At 46.3% G+C, this 25,616-nt stretch overlaps 1 protein-coding gene across 1 annotated transcript; it reads left to right on the top strand.

Annotated features, from left to right (window-relative positions):
* Positions 1-157: 157 nt before the first annotated feature.
* On the top strand, positions 158-25,142 carry SMIM17 (small integral membrane protein 17). The gene is made up of 4 exons (XM_057719660.1): positions 158-177; positions 14,435-14,690; positions 17,132-17,208; positions 25,032-25,142. Exons 2-4 carry the CDS (start codon positions 14,528-14,530, stop codon positions 25,140-25,142), a joined length of 351 nt encoding a protein of 116 aa, XP_057575643.1. The 5' UTR covers positions 158-177; positions 14,435-14,527.
* Positions 25,143-25,616: the final 474 nt, after the last annotated feature.

Genomic DNA, 25,616 nt, shown 5'->3' with positions numbered 1-25,616 from the left:
GGGTGAGTAGGACCATTTATAATTCACCTCTTAGAAGGGGACTTAACTTCTCTGAATCGCTGTTTTAAAATTATTTTATTTTTGTTTCTTGACAGTTAGCAAGTAAACACATTTCTCCGTCAAAGATCAAGATTTCCTGCTGATCTCGCTTCAGCAACCCCAGTCTCTGTTCTAGAGGTGAGTGACTGCTTTGGATTTGGGGTGCACTGGAAGGGTGCTTTTAATTTTATTTATGTACGTCTCTGTGCCTACAGAAGGAAGTGTGATTTATGTGTGCATCTCTGGGAATGCATTGATACTGGCCTGACTTTCCTTATCCTGGCTACCATTACCCATCCCATAATAACAATGCCAAATGTATATCAGCCTCTTACTGTGATATATGCACTTTTGTTATTGAATAAGTTGTGATAATTAAATCTATATGTCATATTTCATTGACGTTAAGGTACAATTTTACTTTTTTTTTTACTAACATCTCTGACATTGAAATACATCTTACAAAGGTCAATATCTTTGGATTTTAGGATTTTAACTTTTTTAAATTAATTTTTATTGAAGTATACTTGCTTTACAATGTTGTGTTAGTTTCTACTGTGCAGCAAAATGAATCTATATATATAGAGAGAGATCTCCCCTCTTTTTTGGATTTCCTTCCCATTTAGGTCATTGTGCATTAGAGTTCCCTGTGCTGTACAGTATGTTCTCATTAGTTATCTATTTTATAAGGATTTTAACTTTTTATTTTGTAAGCAGTACACATGGAAGCAAAACTCTCATGTTCACAGCATGCCAAAGTCAGGAAGAAAAATTAGTTTGTATCCTGAGATTAACCAAATATAACAGGGTCATCCTGTTTAGTCCTGATCCCCAAATAACAAAACACTTCCTGTAAACCTGGAATTCAAGCAAAAACAGCTTTATCCCTGTGTTTTCCCATGCTGAAATTTGAGGATCTGTCATGAACTTCCTGACTGTGATAATTGCTTAACAAAATTAGTGGGTTTTTTGGGGCAATTCCCTGGCAGTTCAGCGGTTAGGACTTGGCGCTTTCACTGCCCGGAGCCAGATTCAATCCCTGGTTGGGGAACAAAGATTCCCGTAAGGTGAAAAAAATTAGTGGGTTTTCATCATGAATGAAGAAATGTAACTTGGTAATATCTTGTGAGTTTTTCTTTTAAATAATCTTTGTGTTTTAAATTTGGCAAGCCTTTACACACACATCTATGCATCCACAGAAAATATCTGACATTGTGTTGGGCTTTCATGTCAGACCGCATCTGTGGTTTTGCAATGCACTTTTTTCCCCATGCAATGATGTGTCTTCGAGACCTTTCCACAGTCCACAAACATCTATTTTGTTCTGTAAAATGAGGATAGTAACATCACCCAACTGATACCATCTTGTTGAGGACACAACAAGCTATGGATAAGTGTTACTTGATTTATGAAGATTCTGTTTTTGGAAAGTTAACCCCATCAGTCAGACTACAGAAAAGCTCTGTGGGCAGGTATTTCTCTAAGCAGACTTGGCAACTCTCTGTTATTTTATGATTTCACCCTAAACAACCCCAAATGACTGGATGCTTTAAGGTTTTTGGCAACAAGGTGAGTTTTTCTCACGTCAATCATTCTACTTTTTTTCCTGCAGAGAAAACAGAAGAATCTTCAGTAGTAGTGAAACAAGGTCTTTGGCAACAGATTGCCCTAGGTTAAATCATGGTTGTGTGTTTTACAAGTTGAATTTGGGTCTCTATGAAGGGGCCTGAGGCTCCCAAATGACCACTGCCTAAATGTCTGCTAGTTGGAAGAAGGGCCACAATAACTAGATGCAACCACATGGTGTGATTAATTCCCTGCAATTGTTAAAAGGGATAAAGTAAGTTCTTCTCCTTGTGGGGTGACCCTTCCTGACCAGATTCCATGCTTGATGCCACACACCCTTGCCCTCTAGGCCACCACTGATGGCCTGGAGGAGGGACTATCACATTACCTGCCAATGACGTGGTCCCAGGGCAGAGTCTTTCTCCATAGGGATTCCATGATCTTGGAGGACTCAACTGGGCAAATCTTGGGCTGCATCCAGTCAACTGATGTGCTTAGTTCAGTTCACTCATTTTCTTTTTAATTTAGTGAGTTGCCAACTTTAAGATATCGGGATATTTTGTGTTTACAAACATCACCTTTCACTCATTTAACCCTTCAAAAAATTCATAGACCATCCAGAAGAAGTGTTCTAGATGCTGGAGGCTCAGGGATGAAATGGAAACAAATAGTCCCTACCATTATGGAGCCTAAATTCTAGACAATGAGACAGACAGTAGGCAAGAGAAATATATAATGTAATGAGCTGCAGCTTCTTTAGATAATTTGGAATATCAAAACCCACTGGGCGGACAGCACCATGAGAGGACAGAAAAGTATGTAAGAGCCAGATTTCAGTGTCTTTACCTGATCAAAGAGCTTAAATGAAAGCTGCAAAGCTTCCTCCCCCTTGAAGAGGTGTGGAAATCATCCACTTAGGAAAAGGGGAAATGCCTCAGGCATCCTGGGTGTCCCCTACAATATCCATCACATACTGGGTGCTTCGTGAATGTCTGTCTCGTCATAGTGATGGGAACAGCTGTGGCTTCCCTGGTGACCAGATCTTTGGGAAAGACAAACGTGTTCGTTCATTCATTCATCAATTCCAGAATGGTTGGGTTTTTACATCAGGGATTGATTGTTTAAGCTATTGCACAGTTCAAATCCCACATAATTAGAGACTAATCCTAACAAAAGATGGTTGGCATGTTTATTCACCAGCTAAAATGATACAAAAAATAGCAAACAGTTTACAGTTTACACGATTGATCATATTCACAAGTATGGATTTTTGAGGAATTTTTAAATTGCAAGGCTTCTTGTCATTTCAAACTATGCCACCCAAAGGTCATAATTTCAAATATTTATGATTCAAGTTAGCATAAAATATAGCCATAATGTATGTATATAAATCTGCGATGATATCCTTCTTGTAGCCTCTGCCTCACAACATAAAAAAGAAGGCTTTGTCAATAACGTACATTTACTCATCTAGCACTCCCCATCTCGGTTCCCTGCCTCCCCCAAGCCAACGTAACCAACAGCCTGTGTCCTGGCACATCTTTCCCTTGTTTTCCTTTTTGCACATTTGCCCCTTCAGAGATGTTTTGGAAACTTTGTATTATTAATTCCAATAAGATATAGCCAGGTCCTGCGGTCCTAAGAGCCAAAGCTGCCTCTTAAAAATGACTACCGTTTTTTTCCCCTCAGTTGCTTTCATTCCAGAGAGCTTTGTTTTCGGGCAACAACAGGGCCGTTCCCAGGAGGATGGGTAGTTTGAAAAAGTGACAGAGAGAGAGGAAGGGAAGGAGAGAAGGAGGGAAAGAGAGAGAATCTCCAGCTCCTCTGCCTAGAGATTCGGTACCATGGACAGCTCAGGAGCTGCCGGTTCAGGACCACGGACAGGTCTATCCGAGGGGGTTCAGCACCGCGGACAGTGCCGGGGCCCTACTTTTGCCGCTGCCTCTGCTGTGCTCTTTGAGCCGATTTCTGAGTCCTCCTCCCACTGTACCTGCAGCCCTTTCTATATCATTCCTTGCATAATAGTTTCAGTGATGCCTTCAAAATTCAAATCAGATTATATCGCCCCCTTCCTCTACCTTTCCATGGCTTCCCAGAGCACCTACAATAACATTCAAAGATGTTACTGTGGGGGACTTCCCTGGCCGTCCAGTGGTTAGACTCTGCGCTTCCACTGCAGGGGGCACGCGTCGGGGATCCCTGGTTGTGGAACTAAGATCCCACATGCCATGTGGCGGCCAAAAATAAAAAACTAAATTTAAAAAAGAGGTTACTGTGGCTTTCAAGACCCTGTTTGCCTCTCTGACCCTATCCCCCATCACTTTCTCCTTTGCCTGGCCACTCTGGCCACACTGGCCTCCTTGTTGGCCCTCTGGACCTTTGCACATGCTCTTCTCCCTGCCACAGATTCTTGCATAACTGGCTCCTTTGCGTCTTTCAAGATTTAGCTCAAAATGCCAGCTCTTCAAAAAGACCACCTCCCATCTAAAGTGATCTCACCATTACTATCACATTGATCTATGTCATGTACTTCATAGAATTAGCACAAACCATATTTTATTTTGTATTTTGGGGTTTATTTGTCTGTTTTCGTCAGTAGGACGGAAACTTCATTAAGCCATGTATCTTGACTGTCCTGGTCACCCAAGACAGCGTCTGCCACATAGCAGCTGTTTCATAACTATTTGTTGAATGAATGAATGAATTCTCAGCTAGTCATGGAGCCCCAAAGAGATGTCCACAGCGCTCAACTTCTGGTAGAATGGTGGTCACACGTGCTGGCCCAAGGTTTGAGAGCTGTGTTGCAAGTCCCCAAGATGAGCCTCAAGTTTGCTGATTCACTAGGAGAACTCACTCGACTCATCATGGCTGTGATTTATTCCAGTGCAAGGATACAAAGCACAGTCAGCAAAGGGACAGGCTCACAGAAATAAGACATCTTTCCCCTTGCAACGGCCTCACGGTAATCAGAGTTCACTTCTCCACCCCTTGGCTTGCTGTGAGGCTACGGCAAGAGGGAAATGTGTTATGCTGCAGGAGAAAGGTGACAAATGTAGGCCAGTAATTCAATCTACCTCATCAAGCAGCAGCTTCTAGCTGCGATTTATTAATCTTGATTTTATTTCCTTTTCCTTTTTCTTTTTCTTTTTCTTTTCTTTTTTTTTTTTTTGGCACATGAAACTGGCTTTGGTTTATAACACTGCTCTAAAGTTTCCTTTCTAAATGTCCTTTTTAAAGAATTTTAGAACATGAGTTCATTTACAATAACAACATTAGGTAAATGACTGTTTTCTTATATTCAGATGTTATGTGGAAATAGAAGCAGTCATAAGGTGGTATCTGTTAATGCAGAAACATGGCAAACGTTGATAAAGGGATATATAAGAGACGGAAGTTTGAGAAAGATGAGAGTAAGACGTGGAATCAGATTCCAGACACTCTCTCCTCACTGCCTTCTTCTCTTTTGGGAAGAAATCTTCACCCAAGAAGTCATTCAGTAGCCTTCCCCAGCTCCCCGGGGCCCTGAGGGAGCTCCTCAAACTCGAGTCTTTTTATTTTTTTTGACTTGATATAGGCAGTTTTATTTTAGATTATATGGGCTTCTATTAGAAATGTAAACCAACCGAGTTATCACCGTACTGCCCGTTAAGCAAACCCTGGGATTTACTGTCCTGATGCCTGGTCTGATGTTGCTACACCCCACAAGGCAGTGGAGGGGGCGGGGATGTCTCCACAGTCTGGTTGGCAAGAGCCTCCCCCCCACCCCAAAACCTGGCCCCTGGGTCTGTGGTGTTGAAGGGATGATCCTATCAGCACATTTAACAAGAGGGGTGAATCAAAGCACTGCTACTTTAGAAATTCAGGCATGTGACTAAGAGAGTGGACATTTAGGCTATAACGACTAAAGCAGCTACTTGAGAAACCATAGCTTCCCAATGTCTGGACCCATTTTCATCCATACTTTATTTATTTTTCCCTATTCCCACTACATCTGTAGTTAACAAAACCTGTCAACCGGTTAGAGGGGTATAAGATCAACTTAGTGGGAAACTTAAAAAGAAAACCCCCCAAAGATCTGATTGCATCCTGTCTGTTACCCCCAATTATTATTGTCTGAAACTTTCATTTATAAAAGAATATGCTGACACTCGAGTATATTTTAAGAACAACCTTTAATTATGTGAACTATCAGGACCACACGTGGAATGTTCCCCGTGTTGAGGACCTGCTGTTCAGTAATGATAACACAACGACATTTCTTGAGCATTCAGTATATGTGAGGCACATGTATTAATTCATTTGATGTTCACCATAGCCTGTAAGGTAGGGACGTTATTGTCCCCATTTTACAGAAAAGGAAACTGAGACCCAGTTTATTCAATTCCCAAAGTTCCACAGCTGGTTCCTCATAGATCTGGGTCTGGAAGTCAAAGTCTCAACCCCCTCAAGGCTCCCCGAGCTGGTCTCCTGCACTGAATGACTGGTTATCATAGGAAGTAGTCAGGGGTTGGGAATTCCCTGGTGGTCCAGTGGTTAGAACTTGGTGCTCTCACTGCTGGGGCCCCGGGTTCGATTTCTGGTCGGGGCACTAAAATCCCATAAGCCTTGCAGCGCGGAAAAAAAACAAGGAAGTAGTGAGGGGTGAATTGAGAGTCTTACTCTAAAATCTATTTCTCCCCTCTTCACACTGACCTATCCTTGGAACGCCTGGAAGCGCATCTCCTAAACATCTAAACAAAGGAAGTGCCGCCTCCCAATCACGTGACATAGATGGGTACGCCTAAGAAAACCAGTCTCAATCTTTTCATAGTCTTGTCCTGTGTCCTCTGGACAAATTAATTCCTTTATGCCTAGTTCCCTTCTCTGAAAAAAAAAATAGGCTAATAAAAATGAGTTCCCTACCACTTGGGGCTGCTGGAATTAATAAGATAGTTTACATACGCTGCATTTGCTCATGCTATCCCTTGGATAAATGAGTTATTTGGGCTGTTTTTCTGAGTAACCAGGATTATTCAGTTGTCTCCGCATTGGGGAAAAAAAGTTAAATCCTTTCCTCACATCATTCAAAAAAATTTCAGAAGGATCAAGCAACTAAACATCTAAAACAAGACTAAAGTATGAGATCTTACAGGAAAGTGTGTTTATGAGAGTACGGTGAGAGTAAGGTGAGGAAAAGTATTAAAAAATCGATGTCTTGGACTTTATCAAAATCCAAGACTTCAGGCACTGTGTAAAGGAAAGTGAAGAGAAAAGGGACAGGCCAGGAGAAAATATCTACAGATATTTTTAGATAGAGTAACAGCCAAAGGGTCGATATCCAGAATAAAGAATTCCTATAAATCAGTAAATAAAAGCTAAACAAACAAATAGAATAACGCATGGAGGGTATAAATGGGTGATTCACAGAAGAGAAGATAAATCTGGCCAACAAACATGTACATTTGCTCCATCTCCCTAGTAAATGAAAATAAGAATATAAAGGGAGACTATCCCCACCCCCCCACCCCCCCATCTATGGCTTTGTCAAAAATTTAAAAAAATTTTTTTTCCTTTTTTTGGCCGCACCACCCGGCTTGCGGGATCTTAGTTCCCTGACCAGGGATCGAACTCCGGCTCTTGGCAGTGAAAGCGCTGAGTCCTAACCACTGGACTGCCAGGGAAATCCCCCAAGTTTAAAATTTTGACATAGACTCCAGGAGAGCAATTTGGCGGCGGTCATGACATTGTAAAGGTGAATAACGGTAGTGATAGCATCTAACAGCTAAGAGCTATTAAGCACTGTTGTATATATTACCTGCTTATTACCTGCACCGCAGTGCTGGCAGGTGGTAAACAGAATTCCTCACACGTAACAGAATGGGAAACTGAGGCACGGAAATGACAAGGGACACACCCAAGGACAAAATGGTGACACATGGCAAAGCCAGCCTCTGACCCCAGGCGGTCTGACTTCAGGGTCCCCGGGCTGCCCCTCCTCCCCCCCCCCCATTTCCCCCACCCCAGGCCCTGGGTCGTAGACGGGGAACCACCGAGGCGCCTCTGAAAGCTGTTTGTCCCAGCGGGCGTCCGCAGCAGGGGGTGTCCCCGTCGGCGGGGCTGGAAGGCGTGTTCCAGTTTGGCCCCCCCCGCCCCCCCCGTCTCCGCGGGCGCAACACAGCAGCCCCGCAACCGCACCGCAGACACGCGGTCACGGTCGCCCCTCCGCTGTCCTCCCCACCCCGCCCCCCGCAGGCGCAGGCTCCCCGAGAGGTGGGGGCCGGAGGGGGGAAGGCCTCCCACCCTTTCCAACCCCCCCGCCCCCACCTCCCACCCGCAGCCTCCGCGTCTGCGCAGCCGCGATCGCAGCAGCGCTGGCTCCGCAGAGCCGGACAGGGGTCTGGGGAGGGTGAGTCCTCCGAGGGACCCCGCGGGCAGGAGGGCGGCGGGGCAAAGGGGCTGGGGGCTCGGCCGGTGGTCCGGGGACGCGCGCGCGTGAGCGCGATGGTCTGCCGGCGTGAATGCGCACGGGGGTGATGGGGAGGAGGTGCTCGGGGGGCGTGGGTCCGGGGAGGGGCTCTCCAAGCCCCGCGGGCGGCGGCGGGCTGGGCTGGGTCGGCGTTGCGCGCGTCTCCGCCCGGCGCGGTGTGTCTACGCCTGCCGCTTGCCCTGGGATTTCGGCCCCGGAGGGCGGAGCGGGGAACGGCCCTGCGCGGAGCGTCTGCTGCGCGCGTGGCTGCGCGGCCTCGCGGGGGCCCCGGTCTGCGCTCGCGGTCCCCGTGTGCTTTCGCGCCGCACCTGTGTCCCCGCACGCGCGTGCATGCGCCCGTGCGCGCCGTGTGTCTGCCCGGGCACGCGTACGCCACCTGCACTGGAGCTGAAGTCCGTCGGGTTCAGGGTCCCTGCCCGGCTCCCCTTAGCGGCGTGGCTGTGATCAAGGGCCTCCCCGGTCGGTAAACACGACAGACGTCACGACAGGATCTGCCGCGCAGAGCGGAGGCGAGGATTAGATTAGAAAAAGGATGCGGAGTTCTCCGCAGTGCCTGACCCACCCGCCCACCGCGGGTGCGCCAGGAAGCGGTGGCTGCAGTGCTGCTGTTACTGTTACTGTTGTGGTAGTGGATGTTGTTACAGCATCTCGGTCCGTCCTTCTCAGAGGATGACCTGTTTGTTATGAGAACGCTGAGGCTGTGAGGTGTGAATGCCCACACACACAAGTCACATCAGCAGATTTCGCTCTGTTCCTCCGCCTCCCCCTCCCCCCCTCCCCGCCCTCCCCCGCCCTCCTCCATCAATCGGATCCTGCTTCTTCTGACCTGGACGCCAGGGCTCTTGTCTCTTCCATCCCCCACCCCCCTACACCTGCATTTCCGTCGCTTCTCATGCCTTCTTACCCCTCAGCCTAAACACATGGTTAATTACATCTCATATTAAAGCCAAAACGAAACATCAGCAAGGACCTACTGTATAGCACAGGGAACTCTACTCAGTATTCTGTAATAACCTCAGTGTGAAAAGGGTTTGAAAAAGAATAAATACATGTAAATGTGTAACTGACTCACTTTGCTGTACACCTGAAACTAACACAACATGGTAAATCAACTCTACTCAAATATAAAATAAAAATTAAAAAAAAAAAACGAAACAGAACAGTGCTCCCTACTGGGCTCTCTCACTACTTTCCTATCAAGGACAGTTTTGTTTTTTTCTTGGAAAATGTTGTCTCTGCTCACAGCCTCCTCTCCCCACCCGCCACATACTCCCCAGCAGACGCTTCAGTTGCAAACTGGCAGCCCCAGGGTCTAACCCAGCCCCACCACCTGTGCTGTTTGGCTTACTTGAAACAGTTATTGGCATTTAAGAAATGCAGGCGATGTCATCTGAAAATACAGATTTCCAGTGTTCTCTCGAGAGATCAGAAGATGGGCCGCCCTGGGCCCACATGTTCACTTGGTAAACGTTGGCTGGGCTGAATGGGGCAGCTTGTTCAGACAGGGCGCCAGCTCTCTCCTTGGCCACAATCCCCACTACTCCCTATCACCTCCCCCCACGCATGCATCAGCTGACATTTGTTCATATTTTTCTTACAACAAAGAAGCATTTCTCTGGACCCATATTTCATTTTTACTTTCAGAAGAGTGAAAGTAAAAGACAGAGGAAGGGAGCTGTTGATTTTTTTTTACACCCATTCTGTTTATATTACCTGCTATATTATATTATCCTGGAGGTGTTTGTTTTTTTGTTTTTTTTTTTTTTTTTTTTTGGCACACGGGCTTAGTTGCTCCGCGGCATGTGGGATCTTCCTGGAGCTGGGATCGAACCCGAGACCTCTGCATTGGCAGGCGGATTCTTAACCACTGCGCCACCTAGGAAGCCCAATCCTGGAGGTGTTTGAGTTCAAATTTTTATTTCTCATGTTTCCATCCACTGGAATGCCAGTTGGGCTGCTCTGTTTACTCCTCTCTGCTCACTTGTGTTTCTCCTCCAGGAGAACTTGAGCTCAGTTCATCTTCAAATTCTCAGTGCTCAGCACAGGCCTGGCACAAAGTTCTGGCTGAGAAATGGTATGAAAAAAGTCATTTCCATTCAAGCACTTCACGGGTGGCAAATATTCATGGGGTCTCCCGGTTGGTGATGTGTCAGCTCAGCCTTGGAATACGGGCAGGATTTCCAGAAGCCCATACAGAAGGTCAGGGACGTGCCAGGAAGGGGAAAAGCCTTTTCGTTCCTTCGTTCGTGAGATATATACTGTGTATGAAATCGCCTTTGATCTTGACAGAAAGCTCACAATGACTCTAGGAGGAATTTGCTATTATCACCACCTTCGTTTTATTTTATGTTTTTATTTATTTATTTATTTTTTCGTTTTGGCCATGCCATTCAGCTTGTGGGATCTTAGTTCCCTGACCAGGGATCGAGTCCTAACCACCAGGCTGCCAGGGAATTCCCAGCACCCTCATTTTACAGCTGAGCACACTGAAGCTCAGAGAGGTTAAAGTGGCCTGTCAGCGTCACACACAGCTAATGCATGGTAGAGCAGAAATTCGCGCCATGCACTCGAACCCACACCTTGCTCTTAACCACTCTGCTGTAATGGCTGCAATTAGCATCTTACTAGCACCAGCCCTTCTTTCCCCACCTTGGAGACCATTGTCTCATTTTAGCACTCCCGCGAGCACTTACCACTCTTCTTCCTTTAAATTACCTCCCTTCTTTTCTAGCAATAATGTCCTTGAAGGCCCTATGTTAAGTGAAATAAATCTGTCACAAAAGGACAAATACTGTGTGATTCTAGTTATACAGGGGGCCTAGAGTAATCAAATCCATAGAGTCAGAAAGTAGTATGGGGAGTTCCCTGGTAGTCTGGTGGTTAGGGCTCCACTCTCTCACTGCCCCAAGAGCCCAAGTTCAATCCCCTGTCAGGGAACTAAGATCCCCTAAGCCAAGCAGTATGGCCAAAAAAAAAAAAAAGGAAGTAGTATGGTGGTGGCCAGGGGTTGGGGGAGGGGGAGCCTGTGTTTAATGGGGACTGAGTGTGATACACAAGAGTTCTAGAGTTGGATGGTGGTGATGACTGCACAACAATGTGAATGTACACTTAAAAATGGTTAAATGGTAAAATTTCTTATTATGTGTATTTTAACTTTTTTTTTTTTTTGGCCTTGCCGTATGGCATATGGTATCTTAGTTCGCTGACCAGGGATTGAACCCACGCTCCTTGCAGTGGAAGTGTGAAGTCTTAACCACTGGACCACCTGGGAATTCCCTACTCAATTTTTTTTTTTTAAGATTTTTTGATGTGAACCACTTTTAAAGCCTTTATTGAATTTGTTACAATATTGCTTCTGTTTTATGTTTTGGTTTTTTGGCCCTGAGGCATGTGGGATCTTAGCTCCCCCACTAGGGATCGAACCCACACCCCTGCATTGGAAGGTGAAGTCTTAGCCACTGGACCACCAGGCAAGTGCCTACTCAGTTTTTTTTTTTAAACAGGTTTTTTTGTTTCTTTTTGTTTTTATTTATTTGTTTGTTTGTTTATTTACTTTTGGCTGCATTGGGTCTCTGCCTCTGCGCACGGGCTTTCTCTAGCTGTGGCAAGCGGGGGCTACCCTTCGCCACAGTGCACAGGTCTCTCACTGTGGTGGCCTCTCTCCTTGTGGAGCACAAGCTCTAGGCGCGTGGGCTTCAGAAGTTGTGGCACTCAGGCTTAGTAGCTGTGGCTCGAGGGCCTAGTTGCTCCACAGCATGTGGAATCCTTCCAGACCAGGGCTTGAATCTGTGTCCCCTGCATTGGCAGGCGGACTCTCAACCACTGCGCCACCAGGGAAGTCCCCTACTCAATTTTTTAAAAAGGAAATTAAAAAGGGTGCTGAAGAGGGGGAATTCCCTCCCTCAGATTCAGTGTTCTGTAGTCCTGCATGTGTTAAAGCCGCCTCTTGGGCCGACCTGATGGTTGGCGAGTGCAGGGACCGTGGTGGTGGAGGGTTTAAGGCTAAGAAAAGAACCTGGCCTCTGCCCTGCCTGGGACACCTTGAAAGTATCTTGACCAGAGAAGGTCTTGAGGAGGGTGAAGCTGGGGAGATAGACTGGGGAGTGGGGTTAGGGGACAGGATGGTGGGGTGTCAGCTGTGGAGTGGACCACAGAGGGCAGAAGCAGAGAAGGGACAGAGCAGGGGGACTCAGAGATTGATCGATTGGATGTAAGGGTGAGGAAGGGGTCAAGTTGCCAATGAAGCCTGCTGAGGTTGATGGGGAAGATGTTAGAGCCCTGGTGAGGAGCAGGGCTCCCAGGGAGCAGGGCGTGCTAGGGGAAGCGAGCAGAGATGTCTGGGGGACGTGTTTGAATTTGGGTTTCAGGGGTCTGTGAGACAGCCCTCTTCATAAGGAAGACCTACATGATGATTGGGAAGGTAGAAGAAAAGAAGATATTCTGCATATTTGTAATTTATATGTTAAGTTCTATTATGAAAAAGCTTCATATCTACTCACGGGTACAAGGATAGCACTGCCTGCCACCATCTCTCCATTCTTGGGCTCAGCAATCATCATTGGTGGGTTTGCTCTGATCCCCTTTTGTCTCTTTCTTTTTATCTCTTTGCAGAAGACTATTAAAGCAAATCTCAGCCATCCCGTCAATTCACCTCTGCATGCTACAAAAACGTCTCTAAAAAATAACAAGACAGACATTTTCTTACCTATTCATGAGGCCACTTCCACACTCAAAAAACCATTGATTATTCGTTGATATTATCAGATACCTCGTCCATAATCACATGTCCTTGAGTGTCTAAAAAGGACTTTTTTTCTTCACAGCAGGTTTCTTTGAATCTGACTCCAGACATGGTCCCCATGTATTTTGATTGTTGAGTTGCTAACTTCCCTTTGAATCTGGAGGATGTGCTCCGTGGTTTTAAAATCTGATAAAAAGAGTTTCCATTTGCATAAAAGTAAGCAAAGAAGACCACACTTACAAAAGCTTTTTCATTCATACCAGGAGAAAGAATAGTATTTTTTTAAAAAAATACTATTCATGAAGGTAGTCAGTGGGTTATATTATGCAAGGCCAGTCAGACATACAATATCCTAGAACAAGAACATGAAACCAGCTGTAGAGCCTTAAGGTAAATGATTATGTATCAGCTTACTTTAGTTCAGAGAGCTTCCTGCAAACAACCTGAATTTCAAGTTGACAAGATATAGAATGAGAATATTAAAGAATATTTCATTTTAAATTGGACTTTTTTGGGAGGGGGCGGGGGGTGAAGGGGAAGCTGAGACGAAGCGAGAGAGTAGCACAGACATATATATACTACCAACTCTAAAATAGATAGTCAGTGGGAAGTTGTATAACAAAGGGAGTCCAACTCGAGGATGGAAGATGCCTTAGAGGACTGGGGCGGGGAGGGTGGGGGGAACTCGAGGCGGGGGGAGTCAAGGAAGGGAGGGAATACGGGGATGTGTGTATAAAAACAGATGATTGAACTTGGTGTACCCCCAAAAAAATAATTTAAAAAAAAATTGGACTTTTTAACCCTTACCTGGCAAATCTTTCTCCTCCTCCTCCTCCTTCATTTTTTTATAAATTCATTTATTCATTTATTTATTGGCTGTGTTGGGTCTTCATTGCTGCACACGGGCTTTCTCTAGTTGCGGTGAGCAGGGGCTAGTCTTCATTGCGGTGCGCGGGCTCCTCATTGCAGTGGCTTCTCTTGTTGCGGAGCACGGGTTCTAGGCACACAGGCTTCAGTAGTTGTGGCACACAGGCTCAGTAGTTGTGCACACAGGCTTAGTTGCTCTGTGGCATGTGGGATCTGCCTGGAGCAGGGATCAAACCTGCGTACCCTGCATTGGCAGCCGGATTCTTAACCACTGCGCCACCTAGGAAGTCCCTCCTTCTTCTTAATAACAACAGAGAAGAAAGTCAGGCTGTACGGGGCTGGAGGGAAGACTAGGATCCTTCTCTCTGCAGCCACAGGGATTATGGGGGTGACTCTCTTTCCCTAAAAACTTCTGGGTCTACACTTTGGGTTGTGCAATGTGTGTGTGTCCACATGCACGTGCACATGCGTGCATGCACGTTTGCCTATACCACTCTCTGGCCCTCACCTCAAAACTCCTTATTCCCTTTCTTGCTTTATTTGTCTCCAGAGCACTTATCATTTGATATGTTGTCTGTCTATCTCCCCCTACCAGAATATAAGTCCCAAGGGGGAAGGGGGCTTTATTTTGCTCACTGCTGTATGTCTGGCACCTAGGAATTGTGCCTGGCCCACGGCTGGCACTCTGTAAATATTTGTTGAGTAACTAAATGTCTGTCATTCCTCAGGTTCTGAAAATGTCTGTCATTCCTCAGGTTCCAAATCCTGTTCCCTGGGGAACCCGACGGAAGCCTGGAACAGGGGGGGAGAAGAAGAAGCCTGACTTTAAGGTTCCGCCTCCTGGAGAGATGCAGAGTCTCAGGCCTGAGCAGATTCGGGGGCTGCTGGAGCCCGAGAGGGCTAAGTCACTGCTGCCTCGGGAGAGCAGGGCCTGGGAGAAGCGTGCCGCCTTCACCAAGGACTGGGTGACTGTGGAGGTTGGGGCCTCCGGCTGTGACAGTTACGAGGAAGGTGAGGGGCAGGGCTCCCGTGGGAGGTGGAGGGGAAGGTCGTGGCAGAGCCTAGGGAAAGATACGACTTCATTCCTTTGCTCCTTTCAACACATTTTTAATGGAGGCTTGCGTCAGTCAGCTTTTGCTGTGTCACAAGTCAGCCCAAAACTGAGTGGCTTAAAGGAACATTCATTTATCTGCTATCAATTCTGCAGTTTGGCAATGTATGTGGCCTCAGGGGACAGTTCTGCTGCCCTTGCCTGGATTTGCTCCTGCAGTGCAGCCACAGTGAGCTGAAGGGCAGCTGGTTCCTCTAAGATGGCCTTACTGGCCTGTCTGGCTGGTTTGATGGCACTGGCTTAAGGCCGTGTGTCTCCAGCAGGCTAGCCCAGACTTATTCACATGGTGGGTGTTTGCAGAGTTCTTAGGACCAGCAAGAGAAGGAAAACCCCAGGTCACAAGCATTTTTTTAGCCTCTACTGGCAAGCCAGCTGCTCACGGACCACTGGTTGAAATAAGCCATATGCTCAAGCTCAGAATCAATGGGGGTGGGGGGCGGTGGGGGGCACTGCTGAAGGGTGTGGATGCAAGGGGCAGTGAGCAAGCTGGAGGCCACTGGGGACACAAGTCTATCACAAGCACCTACTATGTGCCAGGCGTTAGGGTCTAGCAGTGAACAAGAAGGCCTTCCCAGAGCTCAGATTCTCCTCCTTTTTTTTTTTTTAAGTATTTATTTATTTGTTTATTTATTTATTTTTAGCTGTGTCAGGTTTTAGTTGCAGCACATGGGATCTTTCGTTGCAGCAGGCAGGCTTCTCTCTAGGTGCGGCATGCTGGCTCAGTAGTTGCCGCCCCCGGGCTTAGTTGCCCTGCAGCATGTGGGATCTTAGTTCCCTGACCAGGGATCGTACCCGTGTCCCCTGCATTCTTAACCACTGAACCACCAGGGAAGTCCTAAGCTACGATTCTAGCGGAGAAAACAGGCACTAAAGAAAGAAGTTGCAAGATAAACAGAAAGGTCATGTCTGATGAGACCTATGGAGACAGTAAAACAGGACGATTGGTGAGGTGTGACGGCGTGGTCGGGGAAGGTGGGAGAAGCACAAGAAAGATCAGTTGTTCCAAGGATGGGGGAGCAGCTTCAAGAGAAGCCAGAGCTACAGGTGCATGGATGGTGAACAGAGCAGGCAGGTGGGAGGGAAAAATGAGAGAGATCAGCTGGGGCCAGTGATGGGGCATCTTGACCTCACCTAGGAGTCTGCATGTTACTTGAGTATTGGGAGACCACTGGCAGGTTTTGAAGAGGAGAAGACAGGATCTAATTTGTATTTGAAAAGATTCTCATAAATCAGTAGTTCTCAACCAGGGGCAATGTTACACCCCCCTTCCCTCCCCAGGCAACGTCAGAGATCTTGAATTATCTGAACTGGGGAAATGCTGCTGCTATCTAGTGGGTGGAGGCCAACACTTCTGCTAGGCATTCTACAATGCACAGGACAGACCCTCCCCCCACCCCCACCCCCCAAGGACTTCTCAGCCTGAAATGCCAGCAGTGCCCAGGCTGAGAAACTCTGTGTCCAGCTGCATGTGAGAGTGAACCATAGGATTAGGAGGTCAAAAGTGGAAGCTGGGAGGCCAGTTAGGGGATTCCTGCAACTGTCGGGGAAAGAGATGACCCAGTGAGGTGTGGTAGTGATGGACATGAGATAGTGGAATTCTTGTTGATGGGTGTGGGGAGGGGAGGAACAGAGAGATATCAAGGGTGACCCCTTGGGTTTTGGCCAAAAAAGCTGGACAGAAAGTGGTGCCATTTACTGAGATGCGGGCACCTGAAAGCCAATCCCACATCAGAATGGGGGCTAGACCTTCTTCTAGGAAAGGGTCCTTCCTTCTTCCATGAGAGATGAGCAGATATGGGACAGAAGTTGTGGGAAATAGAAATGTCGGGTCTGGCAGTAAGGAGGAGGTCTGGGGCTCCCTGCAGGACCTGGGTGCAGAAAGAGTGGAAAATGCCCACCTTTGGTCCAGCCCCCAGCTCTATTCAGTTGAGGGGTGAGAAGGTTGCTGAGGTTTGAATATGGGGAGATTTCTTCACCAGAGGCTGGGAGCTGGGGAAGCCTCCATCCTCCTTGTTTAACTCTGTGGCTTTTTGTTCTGCTCCCTCACTCAGTTTTTGCCAGAGGCCTGTAGAGAAGGAACTATTGTACCCATCTGACAGATGAGGAAATAGAGGCTCAGGTGGTGAATCACAGCAGGTGACTCGCTTTAAGTCTCCCAGAAATGGGATCAGAATTCAGGTCTCTCCTTCTCCCCGCCCCACCTGAACCACATGGGCTCTGTGTGTGTGTGTGTGTGTGTGTCAGGATATCAGCAGAAAAGGTGGGAAGAAAGCAGAACCCATCCAGCTGGCCTGGTCACTCACTCATGACTCCTTTCTCCTCCATCCCTGCCCTCACCCAGACCTACCTTCTCCCGAGACTGGGCTTCCCCAGGAGTGGAGCTCGGTAGAGGAAGACAATGAGTCAGAGGACTCCCAGGTAAGCTGGCGATTCCTTCCTCTTTTGATGGTGTCCACTCTACAGATATCAGTGAGTTGTCACACTCCCTTCCCCAGCTTGGGATTTCCCTGCCCCATAAAAGTCTGTTTGGGGATGTGAGCCCTGAGAGGTCTCCTGTGGGAAACAGAAAATATTCTATGGTAGTCAGACATAGAGTGGAGGCTGTCAGGTGGTGGATGTAACTCCATGCATGTATACCCTCCAACCCTTCACTCATAAATCCTTCATAAATTAACCATTCATTCTTCTGTCCTCTCATTTATTGACTCAAGCTTTCATCTGCCCACTCACCCATATACCCATTCTGTCCATCCATCATCCACCCATCCATCCATCCATCATCCATCCATCCATCCATCCATCCATCATCCATCCATCAATCTATCCATCCATCATCTATCCATCCATCCATTCATATTTCATCCATCCATCCATCATCCATCCATCATCACCCATCATCCATCCATCATCTATCCATCCATCCATCCATTCATACTTCATCCATTCATCATTCATCCATCATCACCCATCATCCATCCATCATCTATCCATCCATCCATTGATACTTCATCCATCCATCCATCCATCCATCCATCATCCATCCATCAATATGCATCATCCATTCATCCATCCATGTGAGGTCATCTGTCTATCCATCCATCCATAGACCCTCCCATCCACTCACCCTTCTACCTATCCATCCATCCATCTACCCAATAAACATTCACCATCCATTCATATGTCCTCTCATTCATCCACCCAGCCTTTCATTTGCCTACTCATACACACACCCATTCCATCTATCCAAATGTCCAGTTATCTGTTTACCCACTCATCCACGCATTCATCCATATGCAACCACTCCATCCATTCAACCCACCCACTCACCCGTCCATCTGTCCACTCATCTACCCACCCACTCATTCATCTGTCTACTACTTGTTGGCTATTGGAAGGATGTGGCTACTGTTCATCCACCCATATGCCTACTCATCTATCCAACCAACCATCCATCCATCCATCCAGTAACTACCTACTGGGTTTTAATCCAAGTACTACCAAAAGAATTATCGTGCACATTCCTTTCATTGAAAGACCTAGTGCTTTCTGTGGGGGGCATAAGACATCAACATGTGAAATAATAATCACGGTGGCTCTTTTATTTACATATTTATCTTATACATTAGGAAAAAATCACATAACCACTCTCAGCAGCACATGAGGGTCCCATCTGGCAATCATATATCAGAAATCCAACTTGGACTGGCTCAAGCCAGGAAAAGGTTTATTGACACAAGGCAGGGGGAGGAAGCTGGACATCCAACCTTGGTAGTGTAGAAATACGTGCTGGCTCCAGGTGCGATGGCTCAAGGGAAGGAGAAAGTAACCCTGTGGGCCAGGAGGTTTATTCTTGAATACCCAAGAAAGGAAGAGACACTTCACCTGGGATTCAGGAATGAGTAATTTCCCAGGCTGAATAGAGGAGGAAACAGCATGTGCAACGATATGGAGGCATGAGGTAGCAAGGCACGTTTAGGGGAACACTGGAGGTAAGGGCACAGCAGGGGCTGGGATGAGATCATTTGTTCAGTCCACAAGTATTAATTGTGCATCTACTGTGTGCCAGGCCAGGTTCAAGACAATGAGGGTGCAACAGAGAACAGGAGAGCCATGGCGCCTGTTTTCGTGGGTTCAGAGTCACCGAGGTAGCTGGACAATCAGCAAAATAAGTAGCTACACTACACTTCATGCTGGATGGTGATAAGTGCTATGGAGAAAGGGTAAGGGTTATTATTTTAAGAAGAGTGTCAAGGAAGTCCCCCCTGAGAGGGAGCTATTGGAGTACAGACCTGAAGCAGGCAGGGGAGTGAGACTGGCAGATATCTAGTGGGAAGAGGTTCTAGGCAGGAGGGGCACAGCAAGTGCAAAGGCCCTGAGGTAGGAGTGTGCCTGGCATGTGTGTAGAACAGCACGGGGGAGGGGTTGGTTGGCCGGAGAAGAGTGGGAGGGAACAGTAGGATACGAGGTCATGGAGGTGATGGGGGTGGATGACGTAGAATCTTGTCAACCACGCTAAAAGTCTGGCTTTCACTCTGAGTGGGTTGGCAGCTGTAGGGCAGAGAAGGGCCACATTCCTACTTATGTTTAACAGGACCCTCTCGCTGCCGAGTTCCACACCAAGGAGGTTGGGTGTATCTTGTAGGTAGTGGGGAGCCACTGGGGATTTGGGGATCTACAGAAATCACCCTGTTAGCCTGTGTGGAAGGAAGGGGGGTTGGATGAGACAGAGGGAGAGGCAGAGGTGTAGGAGCCAGTCAGGAAACTCCAGCTGCAAAAAAATAGTTGGAAGTGATACAGATAAGAGCCGCACTTACCTTGAGCATATTATGGGACTGACGTGATTCTAAGCGGTTCTTGTTATTTTATTTTATCTTTTGGGGTTTTTAAAAAATCTTTATTGGAGTAGAGTTGACTTACAATGTTGTTAGTTTCAGGTGCACAGCAGAGTGAATCAGCTATACATATACATATATTCATTCTTTTTTAGACTCTTTTCCCATATAGGTTTATTGCAGAGTATTGAGTAGTGCTATCTCGTAGGTCCTCCTTGATCATCTATTTTATATATAGCAGTGTGTATATGTCAATCCCAATCTCCCAGTTTATCCCTCTCCTCCTTTCCCCTTTGGTAACCATAAGTTTGTTTTCTACATCTGTGACTCTATTTCTGTTTTGTAAATAAGTTCGTTTTCATCATTTTTTTTAGATTCCACATATAAGTGATATCATACGATATTTGTCTTTGTCTGTCTGACTTACTTCATTTAATGCGATCATCTCTAGGTCCATCCATGCAGCTGCAAATGGCATTATTTCATTCTTTTTTATGGCTGAGTAATATTCCATTGTGTATATGTACCACATCCTCTTTATCCATTCCTCTGTTGATGGACACTTAGGTTGCTTCCATGTCTTGGGCGGTTCTTGTTATTAACTCGACACTCACTAACTCTCATTATTAACACATGAGCCCTGTGAAGTAGTTCGTATGGTTTCCCTCCCTTTAAGATGAAACTAGGGTGGGGAGGTGCCCAGAGACCTCTGTGACATCACTCATTCACCCCATCACGGCTCATTCAGCCAGCATTGATGGAGGACAGGCTGGTGGGGGATGGGGAGGGTGGTTTGGACACTTCTCACTGGCAGGCCGGTGGGTCTTGACCCAGCTGAGCTTTCTGCACGGACACAGCCTCCTTCCTGTAGGTGGCCCCCTTCCTAAAAGGAAAGACGATCAGGGCATTTGGGACCAGAGACTTTAATGTCAATAATAGGCAGCTCCACAGCCCTCACCATGAAGCTACCTTAATTTATTTGATTGTCTTAATAGTTCTTGAGGTTTATGATCCTATATTACAGATGGGGAAACTAAGGCACAGAGAGGTCAAGTAAATTCTCCCTGGGGCCCTCAGCTTGTAAGCGGTAGCGGTAGGGTTTGAATCCAGTGCGTTTCTTAACCACTGAAGTATCCTGTCTGTCTGGGGACTTCCTCCTCCCCCAAGAGAGGACTGGAGGTAGGGGTGAGGGCTTCTCCCAGCTTTGTCCCTCCACCCCTCAGCGGGGAGGAGTGAGTGAAGGAACAGAGGGGAGCAAAGGAGTTACTTTCCTGATATTTCTTTTTTTTTTTAAGAATTTTTTTTTTTTGATGTGGACCCTTTTTTTTTTAAGCTCTTTATTGGAATATAATTGCTTTACACTCTTGTACCAGTTTTTGAGGTACACCAAAGTGAATCAGCTGTATTTATACATATACCCCCATACCCCCTCCCTCCCGCGACTCCCTCCCACCCTCACTGTCCTGGCCCTCTAAGGCATGACCCATCATAGAGTTGATTTCCCTTTGTTATACAGCAACGTCCCACTAGCTATCTATTTTACAGTTGGTAGTGTATCTATGTCTATGCTACTCTCTCACTTCGTCCCAGCTTCCCCTTTGCGCCCCCGCCCACCCCAACCCGGTGTCCTCAAGTGCATTCTCTGCATCTGCATCTTTATTCTTGCCCTGTGATGTGGACCATTTTAAAAGTCTTTATTGAATTTGTTACAATGCTGCCTCTGTTCTATGCCTTGGCTTCCTGGCTGTGAGGCAGGTGGGAATCCCAGCTCCCCGATCAGGGATCAAACCCACAGTCCCTGCATTGGAAGGCAAAGTCCTAACCACTGGACCGCCAGGGAAGTCCCCTGATATTTCTAAAAGGCAGAAATTCCCACTCTGTGGCCACGTAGGAAAGCACGGAGGAAAAAGTAGTCCCATCACTCCCATCTCGTAAAATACAAGCATGTGTCACAAATGCAAACCTTCTGAGAGTATAAGGTAAAGAAAGAAATACCCTTGGTAAAAGTTGCTATAAAGACAAAACTCATGTACAGCATTAGAAACCAGATACTGGTTCCCTTCGAGGTGGGGGAAATTAGGGGGGAGTGCCCATGCGAGGGGGCCATTTTGGGGTGCTGACGGTGATCTGCTTCATCTTCTGGGTGCCGGGTACATGATTCACCTTCCGAAGATTCATCATGTTTATTTAACAGAATGTCTTTAGAAGGATGTCCTGTTTCCTTGCAGGCATCCCCCCCCCCCAGAAGTTGAGACTGAACTGGGATTTTTGTGCAGGGGGTTTACTGAGGGAGCATGTTCAGAGGCGGAACCTGTAAGGGGTGAGGGAGGCTGGGAAGGAGGAGAGGGAGTGAGGCAAACATTCTGTGGGTTTAACTGCGGTCCAGCCCCAGGCTGACCCCACAGGGAGCCCTGCAGTTTGAATAGAGCCAGTGGGGGGCTTTTATCTCCCATCGCTGGTTGCGGACAGCTGCCCGGGGCAGGGAGTGCAACCTTCTAGGTAACTCTCTAGGGAGGTGGCTTCTCTTAGCAGAGGGCATTTCTCAGGAGAAACGGGGCAACGATAAGTACACGAACCTTGAACCAGTAAGTTAGCAGAAAACACTCACGGCAGCTGGAGGAGAAACAGAGAGGAACCAAGTGAGGCACTGGTGGGTCCACTACGTGTGGTGTCGTGTGTGTGTGAGTGTGTGTGTGTGTGTGTGTGTGTGTGTGTGTGTGTGTGTGTGTGTGAAATTTTTGGATTTCAGATGAGCCATATTCATTACATTTTCTTTTCTTCTTTTCTTTTTACATTTCCCTAAATTTACTCTGCTTTTTTAAAACAACTGAGGCATATGTGGGACTTCCCTGCAGTCCAGTGGTTAGGACTCAGTGCTTCCACTGCAGGGGGCATGGGTTCGATCCCTGGTCGGGGAACTAAGATCCCACATGCTTTGCAGCGTGGCCAAAACAAAAAACAAAAAAAACGAGGCATAAGTATTTCCAGTAAAATGCACAGGTGAGTAAGTGTCGACACACATACATGCTTGTGTAAGCACCTGCCATCATCCTAGAAAACTCCTTCATGTTCCTTTCCAGTCTTCTTACTCCCTCATCCCGGTCCTGATCTCTAATTGCATAGGTTCATTTTGCCTTCATATAAATAGAGCCCTACAGTAAATGGCATATGTTTCTTAACCCCCGAAAAAGGAAATTATAGCAAGATTATTATTCTGCCGTTTGGTGTTCTCACAACCATATCGTCTGATAACTTTTCACTCTGATCACTTTCATTCTTTTTAAAAAATTACATTTTACAGCTGCCACATATCCTATAGCGTGGTTGTGTCAGGCCATTTCCTCAACAGATGAATTGTTACATTGTCCTTGTTTTTGCTGCCACAGGAGAATGAATGTTTATACAGTTGGCTCCTTTTTCTGTAGCGTGGATAATTAGGAACTTCATAAAAATCTATGTTCTCTGAATGTAGATCCACTGAATCAGAAATTCCCAGGGTGGAGCCCAAAATATGTGGGAAACTCCCCCACAAGGTCTTGGATGCTTTGAGAGCTTTGGGAACTGCTGACACAGTTGTTCTCTCCAGGTTGTAAGAGGAAGCTTTGAAGTGAGGCGGTATCAGTGGGGGAGAGCAGGCTAGATGGAGGAATTGGTCCTTTCCCGAAGATTAGAGATGCGCGTTCCATCAATGGTTTATAACATGCTTTAACATCTCATAGTATGTGTCCCCTCCATTTCTCTTCTTTTACAGAATTTTTTTTTTATATTCACCACTGCCTAGCTTTCCAGGTAACTCATTCATGCCAATTCCCAAAACTTCCCAGATATTTTAATAGCAATCACATTAAACTCACCATTGTTTTGGAGAATTGTCACTGTTAAACATTTTGTCTTCCCATCCTTCGCCATGGTCTTTCTTTGTTTCTTTATTTCCTTTCTTTCTTTTTCTTTCCTCCCTCCCTTCCTTTTTCCTTCCTTCCTTCCCTCCCTCTGTCCCTCTTCCTTCCTTCCTTCCTCCCTCCCTCCCTCCCTCTCTCTCTCTCTTTCTTTTCTTTTGCTGTGCCATGTGGCATGTGGGATCTTACTCCAAGGACTGAACCTGTGCCCCCTGTGGTGGAAGTGCAGAGTCCTAACCACTGGACCACCAGGGAAGCAGTTATTCCACTTCATTCATTCATTTGAGAAATATTTACAGGCTTGGACTCTGGGTCAGGCAGTGGAGATACAGCCACGAGCAAATAAAATTTCTGCCCATTCTGGGCCTGGAAGAAAGAGAGCTTGGGAGGGGAGATGGGTAGTCTCCAGTGGGGAGGTATTGGAGGATGCAGTTCTATACAGAGTGGTGTGGGAGGGGGTTTCTAAAGACGTGAGGGAAATGTAGAGATGGAAGATGTGGCAGAGATATCCAGGCAGGAGAAAGCATAACTGCAAAGGCTTGGAGGTGAGAGCGGCTGGGGCAGTGTGACCTCAGCTTTGGAGGGACCGCTCTGGCTGACCCATGGAGAAGTTGGGGGTGAGGGGAGTGTCAAGATAAGGAAAGAGAGTGATGGTGACTCTGACCAGCATGGCGGCACTGGTGGGGGGACGGAAGTGGTCAGTGTCTGGATGTATCAATATTTGGAAGGTGAAGGCAATGGCATTGGCTGATGGGTTGAAGGTAGATGTTGAGAGAGGCAAGTCAAGGGTGTCACAGTTGGATGTCCAGAGGGGCCTGAGGGGTAGGTTTGAGTAAAATTGCATGAGGGGCTTTTGGGGGTGGGGGCTGGGGAGGGATATGAGGATATTTGGGACACGTAAAGTTTAAGATGCCCGTGAGATGTTCAGGTGGAGATGGCAAGCAGACAGTGGAATTTATGTCAGGAATTTAGGAGAGGGGGTGGGTCAAGAAACACACACACACACACACACACACATACATGTGAATGTCATTAGAGTAAAGATGGTATTTGAAACTGAGAATTTATATATCATTTTGAAATTTTTACCACATGTACCATTGTTCTGACATTTCCTCTGCTAGGGCATAGGTGTAGTACTTACTTCTGTGTATTTATATCTATTCACGTTGTTAGATAGTTTTTTATTTGTTTTTACTGAGGTATAGTTAATTTACAATGTTGTGTTGTTTCAAGTGTACAGCAAAGTGATTCAGTTATATATGTATATAGATATAGATATACATATCTATATCTATATATTCTTTTTCAGATTCTTTCCTGTCATAGGTTACTACAAGATATTGAGTATAGTTCCCTGTGCTATATAGTTTGTATAATTTTTAATTCAAACAGCTTTACAGCTGATAGGCTGTCTCATCCCCAGTCCTATAATCTCATTCTCTTGCCAGTAACAATGGTGGCTCCGCCTCTGGTATTTATACCTTTTCTTTTTCTTTTTTTTCTGTTCCAGGGCTTTGTGGAGTGGTCAAAAGCTCCGCAGCAAACAACCATAGTCTTGGTAGTGTGTGTGCTTTTTTTGTTCCTGGTTTTAACAGGGATGCCTATGATGTTTCATATTTAACTATAAAGGTAGCTATTGTTTCAAAATAGATGCCCTGTGTCATGTTAAGGAAGAGCCCTGATTAAAAATCCCAGGAGTAGGTCTTGAATATGATCAAATGCCTTTGAAACATCCATTGAGATGATTTTTCTTTTGTATTTAACCTTTTTGTGTGAGGTTTTGCATTACTGTATTTCACTGACCTTAAGACATCATCGATTGTAAAACACATATTATTTTGAATACCCCTGAGAAAGAAAAATAAATGCTGCTTAACTGTAAGATGCTACCAAGTGGAAGATGCATCCTGACTTCGAAGAAGGTGAACACTTGTGTGACATAGGGGCGATGAAATCTGGTAGATTTCTTAATTATAATCATCTTTGCATTTTTAGGATGGTGGTGCACCAGTCTTTTCAGATACTGAATTCTCTTTCTTGATATTTTACGTAGGCGTCTGTCTTCTTATGTAAGATTGGTGCTATCTTTGTTAAG

This window comes from Hippopotamus amphibius, unplaced genomic scaffold (genome assembly GCF_030028045.1).
Source record: "Hippopotamus amphibius kiboko isolate mHipAmp2 unplaced genomic scaffold, mHipAmp2.hap2 H_1, whole genome shotgun sequence".
NCBI lineage: Eukaryota > Metazoa > Chordata > Mammalia > Artiodactyla > Hippopotamidae > Hippopotamus > Hippopotamus amphibius.
Note: the sequence above shows the minus strand (reverse complement) of the source record. Positions and strands in the feature narration are given on the sequence as shown.

Bases quoted from the DNA above. Each gene is read 5' to 3' on its own strand.
- SMIM17 (XM_057719660.1), top strand. From the start codon at position 14,528: ATGCAGAGTCTCAGGCCTGAGCAGATTCGGGGGCTGCTGGAGCCCGAG. The intron at 14,691-17,131 runs GTGAGGGGCAGG...GCCCTCACCCAG, and splicing joins CTGTGACAGTTACGAGGAAG to ACCTACCTTCTCCCGAGACT. The intron at 17,209-25,031 runs GTAAGCTGGCGA...TTTCTGTTCCAG, and splicing joins ATGAGTCAGAGGACTCCCAG to GGCTTTGTGGAGTGGTCAAA.